At 40.0% G+C, this 8,934-nt stretch overlaps 1 protein-coding gene across 2 annotated transcripts; it reads left to right on the top strand.

Moving 5' to 3' along the window:
• Window positions 1-301: 301 nt before the first annotated feature.
• On the top strand, window positions 302-8,548 carry LOC109892559 (T-box transcription factor TBX2b). 2 transcript variants are annotated; one of them, XM_020485171.2, is made up of 7 exons: window positions 302-1,098; window positions 1,646-1,913; window positions 3,318-3,464; window positions 4,284-4,360; window positions 4,544-4,728; window positions 5,877-6,475; window positions 7,250-8,548. In XM_020485171.2, the coding sequence occupies exons 1-7, from the start codon at window positions 737-739 to the stop codon at window positions 7,679-7,681; spliced, it is 2,070 nt and encodes a 689-aa protein (XP_020340760.1). In that variant the 5' UTR covers window positions 302-736; the 3' UTR covers window positions 7,682-8,548. The 2 variants fall into 2 exon arrangements, with proteins under 2 accessions (XP_020340760.1, XP_020340761.1); XM_020485172.2 differs by having other exon boundaries at window positions 316-1,098; window positions 4,556-4,728.
• Window positions 8,549-8,934: the final 386 nt, after the last annotated feature.

An 8,934-nucleotide genomic window follows, 5' to 3' on the forward strand; every position in this document is an offset into this window, starting at 1 on the left:
TCAAGATCTTGCGTGGAGTGAAGGCTTCACAAAACGACTAAGCAGACGGAGGATCCGTCCTCTTCACCAGCCATGCAGCAAAAGCCAGCTGGTGTTCCATTCGAAGTTTGGGGGAGGGATATCCAGATCTTTACTCAGTCATTGGTTCATTTTTATTCTATTAACATGTTTCTTGCAACTAATGCTTCCGACACCTTTTAGCCCCCCCTACCGATCTTGGCCGGAGCTGTCGAAACCACGCCTATAGGGCTCCACAATTGGTCCACAAAGCGTAAAATCGGCAATCAAGCGGGCTTGGCTCATTAGTGTCGGGACCCAGGGAGGAGGGACATGTAAAGACAGTCAGAATTCTAAAGTGGTCAGAGCAAGACCTCTCAATTCGAACTCAGTACATAGAACTATATCCGAGTAAAGAGTGATTTTATTTTTCCGAAAGTTACTTGAGTGGATAAGAAGTGAAGCCCAGCTCTGCTCTCGAAGTGCGGATGCCGTCTCTTTGACGGATATTATCACGGTGCTGTGTGGGAACAGAGCATCAGGAGTAGCAGTGCACTCATTTCCTCCCTCGGTCTGTTGGAGACGTCTGAGATCCATTCGCACTTGTTTACGCACGCGAAACTTATTTTATATTTCTGCTCAAATACGACATCTGTCTTTTGGATACACACACCAAACTTCTACTGAGAGTGGACATAATATCATATAATCATTTTACATCGATTTTTTGGATGCACCGATGAGAGATCCAGTTTACACAGGGACTGCCATGGCTTATCACCCTTTCCACGCTCACCGGCCGGCCGACTTTCCTATGTCAGCCTTCCTTGCAGCTGCACAGCCTTCCTTCTTTCATGGACTTACGCTGTCTCACGGCGCTCTTTCCAAACCCCTAACCGACCATGCTCTCTCTGGAGCCGCGGAAGCGGGACTCCACGCGGCGTTGGGTCATCACCACCAAGCAGCTCATCTCCGCTCCCTCAAGAGCTTGGAGCCGGAGGAAGAGGTGGAGGACGACCCAAAAGTCACTCTGGAGGCCAAAGATTTATGGGACCAATTTCACAAAATAGGAACCGAGATGGTTATTACGAAATCAGGAAGGTAAGGACCTTTATTTACTGTTACGTGTGCATATTATAGGCGATCTTATAATCATGCACTGCCGCGTAAGTTAATTTTATTAGGAAATGGTAATAAAATGTCATACATACATACATACATACATACATACATACATACATACATACATACATACATACATACATACATACATACATACATACATACATACATACATACATACATACATACAAGTGATGTAGTATATATATAAATATATATATATATATATATATATATTGTATAAACACTAGGCTATGGCATAGTGTTTATACATTGGGCCTATAGAGGTGGGCCAAACATGAGAAATAGACTAATTACCAAATTCAATCAATCAATCAACCAATGCATTCATGTGTCGAAACAAATGTGTTTGAAGAGGGAAAAGGTTAAGTGGTTTGGTTAGGTTATAGAACTTTTGTGTTGAATTCAAAGGCCTAGCCTTAGAAGTCTTGGTGTAGCCTACATCCCGCTTGGTTTCCTCAGTGTTTTTGATCATCGTTATTACTCTCGTTTTACTCTATTGCAGGAGGATGTTTCCCCCATTCAAAGTCCGCGTCAATGGCGTTGATAAGAAAGCCAAGTATATTCTCCTTATGGATATAGTCTCTGCTGACGACTGCCGCTACAAGTTCCACAACTCGCGTTGGATGGTAGCTGGGAAAGCCGACCCGGAGATGCCCAAACGAATGTATATCCATCCGGACAGCCCTGCCACAGGAGAGCAGTGGATGGCGAAGCCTGTTGCTTTTAATAAACTGAAGTTGACGAATAATATATCGGATAAGCATGGATTTGTAAGTATTTTGTTGATTTAATTTGATGATGTGTCGATGAAAGATATGAATTAGGCGTTTTAGTAAAACTAACCTCGGCTATTGAAAAGGGTTCAATGGTGATATTCCTATCAGGCCATGTTGTAGACGCCATCAATCAATCAATGCATATTATAATGACGTACGTATGCCTAGAATAATACATATGTAATGTCGTTGAAGGGTATAACATCAGTTGATCCGTTTTTTAACCTTTATTGATAAACAACAACAATGCCTAGAATATCACACGAATATGTGTTGCACTGTATTAATCCACCATGCATCTCCAAAATCCGTTTTAAGGCTCAACAACAGTGGTTGAGATTTTAATTTTTTAAAGTATTACATTCGTGGTATGTTTTGGTGCGTGTCAAAGTATGGGATGAAATCAAGTATAACGTAGAACCATGTCAAAGACAAGAGGACATACTTGTTCTATCTCTTGTGTTGATTTTGTGAGCCTCTTCAGGCGACCTTATGCGTCTAGTTCAACCTTTTTTAGTACGACGATGCATAGATGTTTGATCCCAACGTGTTTCGTTTAAGTGCAATTTGGACAGTAATATTGCAAGAAGGACACGTGGAAATGTTAGCAGATACTCGCTCAATGCTTACATGCAAGAGCAATAACAACTAAGTATCCCAAATGCTTTCCAATGGGTTATTTCCCATGTCTCCATATAGGCCAGTGCTCTGAATATGATTTGAAAACAGTTTTGATTTTACAGTATTGTGATCATTCAGTTATTGATGCCTGCTATTGTCGTTTTTCTCATGTCTAGTGCAGGTTATGCAAATCCAAATCCAAATTATGCAAGCATTACAAGAGCTGTTAATTGCATAACCATGTTTAGGTTATGCCTTTATGAAAAGTTCTTGACACATTTTAAGATATGTTGCAAATGGTGTAAAACATTTTTAGAAAAGTTTATATAAGTGCATAATCCCACGTATCCGTGTTATATAGGCCTGGCAACATGTAATAACAACAGCAATAGGCGAATGATAAGGTATAATCATAATTGTGATACATTCTTACAAATAACAAGTTCCACAATAGAAGCAGGATGGTAGACACATACTCGGCCCCAATGCAAAACATTCTCGTCAGTCTTTATTGTCAGTAGGCTTATAAACTCTCGAAATAGTTGACCAACTTTTGTCATAGGCCTACGTTTATTAAGTAAAATCATGGTTTAAGGAAATCATCGGCCTTTACAAATTAATAATGGATAATTAAACACGGTGTGTGTCTTTATTTAGTGGGATGTATACATTTCCTGCCATAACACAATAATATATTGGCATCATCTCAGTTCAAACCAAAACGTTTGATCAGCATGATCACCTTATAACATATTTTATGTTTCTTTGCATTCTCAGACTATCCTGAATTCGATGCATAAATACCAACCCAGGTTTCATATCGTGAGGGCCAACGACATTCTGAAGCTCCCTTACAGCACCTTCCGCACATATGTTTTTCCAGAGACAGATTTTATCGGTGTCACTGCATATCAGAATGACAAGGTAAGCTTCACTAGAAAGTGTGTGTGTGTGTGTGCGTGTTGTTTCATGGTTTCACAGTTCTCAAAAATCGAATTATAATGGGGATATCATATGTTTTAAACATTTGTACCAGTCTGTTATCTAGACTTCGTTGGAATTTTTACTTAATAACCTATATTATGTTGATGTTAATTAGAATACATGTTGAAAGTGGCCTGGTGGCTTGATGGTAAGCTTGTTTAAAGTTTATGATACAGAGTCACAATCGATTAGAAGGCACTTATCTTCACAATGTCCTGAGGCATGGAGATTCCAAAGCGGTTCTGAACAATCAAAGCATGAAATCCACAAAGGCAAAGCATTAACACAGCTTGGAAAGACTCAAAAGGACAGACGAAAATTAATATATGAACGGATAGTATTGTTCCTAAATGAACAAGGCCACTTAGGCCAGTATAGGTGTGCAATGAATTATTAAAAAGTAGCATTCAGTATTTGAAAAAATTACATAAGCGTATACTAGTCTAAATGTTAGGCATATAACTTTCCTTTAAGAATAATTGATCAGCTTTAGTAATTACACGTCATCAGAGATGCTTGTCTTGCCTCTCCAGAGTGCACGAGCTAACAAACGCAGCAGTCCCCAGCACCACACACTTGCTATTGTCACTTACAATTAATATTCCATCAATAACGCCTGTTGAATCAATGGCATTACTATTATTTGTGGTAGTAGGCCAAGCAATTTAAGAATAGTTCCATGGTGCTTTTCCATGTAATGCATTTTCCTATTTTAAGGATACCATTGTTGATTGCCATGCACTCTCGTTTTCTCTACAGATCACACAGCTCAAAATTGATCACAACCCCTTTGCCAAAGGGTTCAGAGACACGGGAAATGGACGACGAGAAAAGAGGTATTTTATTTTTCTTCTATGTTGAATTGAAAAAAATATGACCCTGAAAATATGATCATGAGTTGAAATAAATGTCTCATTAGGACAACACTAATTAGCAGACCGAGCAATACTGTGTAGTAGACTGCTTGCATGATCAAAACTTATTCAATCACACAATACAGATGCATTAACTAATCTCAGTTCGGTCTGCAGGAAGCAGTTAACCCTTCCATCGCTGCGCATGTATGAAAACCGGGAACTCAAAGGGGACCGGGACTGTGCCGACTCCGATGACTCCTCCTGTGAACAAACCACTGGAAGGGATTCGGTTCATTCTACGCTGGGACCTGTTACCAGTCCACTGAGGTTCAACCGAACCAGTCGAGGTAAGTCTTCTCATTAAGCACGTGTTTCCATTCATTTGCATGTCCACTAATTGGTCCTTTTGTAGATGTCAGTAATGTAAATAAGGCTTGATAAATAAAAATGGGCACAAACCAGAAGGTGTGTTGTTATTATGTGTCATTAAGCTGAGCAGAATGTTTTCTGGGTGATTTACAATTGGATGAGATAGAAAAAATAACTATATTTGTTAGAGAAGTTAAGAAGAAAAAAGAACAGAGGATAAATGGAGAAATATGCGTGCTGTGTGATCTTAGTTGCGATAGGCTATTGGTTTAGGGACAAGTTATAAACCTTCGGTAGAACAGGAATAACAATAGCATACAGGATTATGTCTTTATCCACCCTATGCTATTTCACGTATCCAGGGGCACAACTTTGGTTTTAGAAGTGAGGGGGACATAACTTTTTTATTTATTTTTATTTTTATTTTATTCAGTGGGATAAACACTCCAAACGGCCTACCCGACCTCTTGGAGGCCTACGCATGGTCCTAAAGCAAACCATTGCCTCGTTTTGTATCACATTCAAATAATTTCAGAATGTGGGGGGGTACATGTTTTCCCCCTGTCCCAAGTGAAAGTTGCGCCCCTGCACGTATCCATTGCTCTATAAAACATGTAGGTTAGGCCTCGTGCATCAGTGTGACAAATGCGCCATCTACCGACAGGTTCATAAAACATTCAGTCCCTTGATTACTGTAGTATGCATGGTATTCAGATAATTATTCGATAGTTACGCATTAGATAAGCAACCAAGCACTAAATGATGGCCTAGTTCAACTGCGGAAGCTTTATATAACGACTTTAAACAAAACGTATGCCAATCTTACCAATGAACCATGCATTTTTATGCGAAGAAGAGAAGTGGTTACGAATTTAATGTTAGCACAAAATCACGACTCCTTCCTTGAAATAATATATACGATAATGCCACGCATGTGTTGGTTGTGATTTTAAATGGTTGTAGCACACTGGAAGCTATGCGCAGGCTACTCACATAGCCTATAGTTATTTTTGCTTTGCGTCATATGAGTAGCCTATACATTACTGTAGGGGTTTTAATCACATTATGTTATTTTCTATAATTTCATTTCGATATTTTAATGGAAGTGTGGAATAATGTTTTACAGAAGACAAGAACTGCACTGATAGCGATCAGGAGCTTGACCCACAAGAGGAGCGCTCCATCGCAGCCAGCAGCCCCCGGCCTGAACCAACCTCTCCTTTCAGTCCTAAAGGCGATGACAGCGTGAGAGATAGGCCGCTGCTGGAAAAGAAGAGCGACTACCTGGATTCAAGGAAAGAGAGCGACTCTGTATTCAGTATTCGAAATCTTGAAAAGGACAAGTTAGATCATAAGCACCGCAAAGAGACGGAACCTACAAAGAACGACACGGAAAGTGGGGGCATCAGTGGGGTGAACAATGGGTTTTCTCCTCTGATGGTACAGACGGAGAGCCCATCACACTTCAGCGCGAGTCACCTGCAGAGTCTGGCCCTTTCCGGTTTGCACAGTCAACAGTTCTTTAACCCTTTGAATATGGGACAAATGTTGTTCCACCCCGGACAGTTTTCGATGGCACCAGGGGCATTCTCCAACATGGGCATGGGGCATCTGTTGGCCTCTATGTCCGGAGCTAATGGCCTGGAAAACGGAGGTCTCTCCTCTCAAAGTGCGGGCCCTAGTCCCTTCCCGTTCCACCTGTCACAGCACATGCTAGCGTCTCAGGTAAACATTTACTTCAACTCTAATATAAGCTACAGAGGCTACATGGCCTAATAATAGTAATATCTTCTTAACAACAAATTAGCCTACATTATGTAGCCTATGTCAATCAAATGAATTTATAAAGCCCTTCTTACATCAGCTGATGTCACAAAGTGATGTAGAGAAACCCAGCCTAAAACCCCAAACAGCAAGCAATGCAGGTGTAGAAGCACATTTATTTATTTTTTTTATTCAGTGAGATAAACACTCCAAACGACCTACCCTACCTCTCAGAGGCCACGCATGGTCCTAAAGCAAACCATTGCCTCGTTTTGTATCACATTCCAATAATACAACTGGGGTGATAAACACTATAGTCTATTTCTATACGTTTTCATTCACAAACTTCTGCAATTAAATCATATTTTTAGAATCACTTTCAAGTGCATTCATAATAAATTATTTCAGTAATCCTATGATCAATTTAATGTAGGTTTATGACTATATCGTTTCACTAGAGAATGACTAAAGGCTACTTTATTGGGCTATTCGAAACAAAATTGGGATCTTGTGCATGCTTTTTTCGATTTAATTGACAACATGATAATATACTTTTTTATTATGAATAGACATAGGCCTACTTTTTGTAATCATATTGAGAATATTTTAATAGCCTAAACATTATAGACAGAGAGACAAAAATGCAACTACGAATCCAAGAAGTACGACAGGCCTGGAATTCTGTTTGTATAGCATTTGTACATGTATAATAACGCCATTATTTTTTCAACACAGGGAATTTCGATTCCACCTTTTGGAGGACTGTTCCCGTATCCATACAACTACATGGCAGCTGCTGCTGCGGCCTCGGCCCTCCCCAACTGCACCGCAGCCTCCACATTGGGCAGAAACCATTTCCTTACCACCTCCCGACAACGGCTGCGATTCAACCCTTATCAGATGCACACGTCTGTTCCTCCAAGCACTAACCTGCTTACCACAGGGCTGCCGGGCAGTTTAAACGCAGCATCCGACCTGTCCAAATCAGGCAGCAGAGAAACAAGTCCTGTATCCGAGCACCACAGCCAGAAAGCGTCCAGTCAGAGCACGGCATCCCCCAAGACATCTGTGAAGGATTCCAATAACGAACTGATAAATATACAGAGGCTGGTCAGAGGACTGGAAAAACACAGAGAAATGTCTCCTGCCATTGACTCTCAAAAGTGACGAAAACCACCTGTTTAATCAAGGTGTCTTTGACGTCATTATGTCGGATTATATACACAGTTGTGCTGAGAGTTAGATGGGCGGGTGATGTGGGCTGAAGAAGTGACCAACAAGGGAGTTCATCAAATGAGATACAATATTGGTGATATAGATCCCTTGTTTTAACGTCAATGTATAACTGTGTATGGAGAAAATCTAGGCCCCTAAAGGAAACATATGATGTTGGGGCGGTTCGGTAGACTATTGATAAGGAAAAAGCTACATCCCAAAAATGCATTACAATAGATGTCAAAAGGGATGGAAAGTGAGACGCCCGGTTAAACTGATTTCTGAAGCTGTTTTGGAAAAACGTTCGTAACTCATAATATGAACGATTGATCTGATTGAATTATTTATGTTTCCAAGATCCTGTAAGTATCAAATAATACGCAACTTGTTATTAATTTATTCAAATCTGTACATTGGCGTGTATATACTACTTAGTTTTCAACTTGTTGCATTTATAATTTCCCTTTTTACATGGAAATATAGGCTATTGTACATTAACACTATTTAGCGCTTGTTGTTACGAAACCGGATGAGTTTCAAATGTTTGTGATGCATTGCTGTTTATCCTGCCAGTGAGATGATATATGAAGGAAATGCCTGCCACCTGCATACCTTTTTCATATGCTGTTGATGAAACATTGTTTTGCGATATAACGCGCAGCACTGTGTAATTGGCAGGGAAAACTCAGGTTTCTTTTTCACCAGCACTGAAGACTATCAGAGGTAGCTGAATTGGCATCTTTTGTGCTGTTTTATTCGGGTAAATTAATATGCTTTTGTGGAGTTCCTCACACTTTAAATAAACATGTGTCCTTCAGATGTTGTTTTGTATCATTTGCGTTATTTGATTTGTGTATTGTTGAGCTTGCCTCGTGAAATAAGATATTTGAAAGTCTCGATTAAATTAAAACGTAATGCCTTAGGTTTCAGTTGTTTTGACATGACACGTTTGATCAAAATCAAAGTTGTGTAATCCGTTTTTCTGTAAAGGAAAACATTACAACTTTTAATATTATGCCTTCTGTTATGAGTTAGCCTAGGCAATATATCTGCACTATTGTCTAGGCTTGATGTGCATTCCCGGCACCTTAATTGGGAAAAACGGGCTTGTGGTAATGGCTGGAACAGAAAGGGTGGAGTGGTATCAAACATATCAAACAAATGGTTCCCATGTGTTTGATGCGATCCATTCACTCTGTTCCAGC

Source organism: Oncorhynchus kisutch, linkage group LG6, assembly GCF_002021735.2.
Source record: "Oncorhynchus kisutch isolate 150728-3 linkage group LG6, Okis_V2, whole genome shotgun sequence".
In the NCBI taxonomy this organism is placed as follows: domain Eukaryota; kingdom Metazoa; phylum Chordata; class Actinopteri; order Salmoniformes; family Salmonidae; genus Oncorhynchus; species Oncorhynchus kisutch.

Bases quoted from the DNA above. Each gene is read 5' to 3' on its own strand.
- LOC109892559 (XM_020485171.2), top strand. From the start codon at position 737: ATGAGAGATCCAGTTTACACAGGGACTGCCATGGCTTATCACCCTTTC. The intron at 1,914-3,317 runs GTAAGTATTTTG...TTGCATTCTCAG, and splicing joins TATCGGATAAGCATGGATTT to ACTATCCTGAATTCGATGCA. The intron at 4,361-4,543 runs GTATTTTATTTT...AACTAATCTCAG, and splicing joins AATGGACGACGAGAAAAGAG to TTCGGTCTGCAGGAAGCAGT.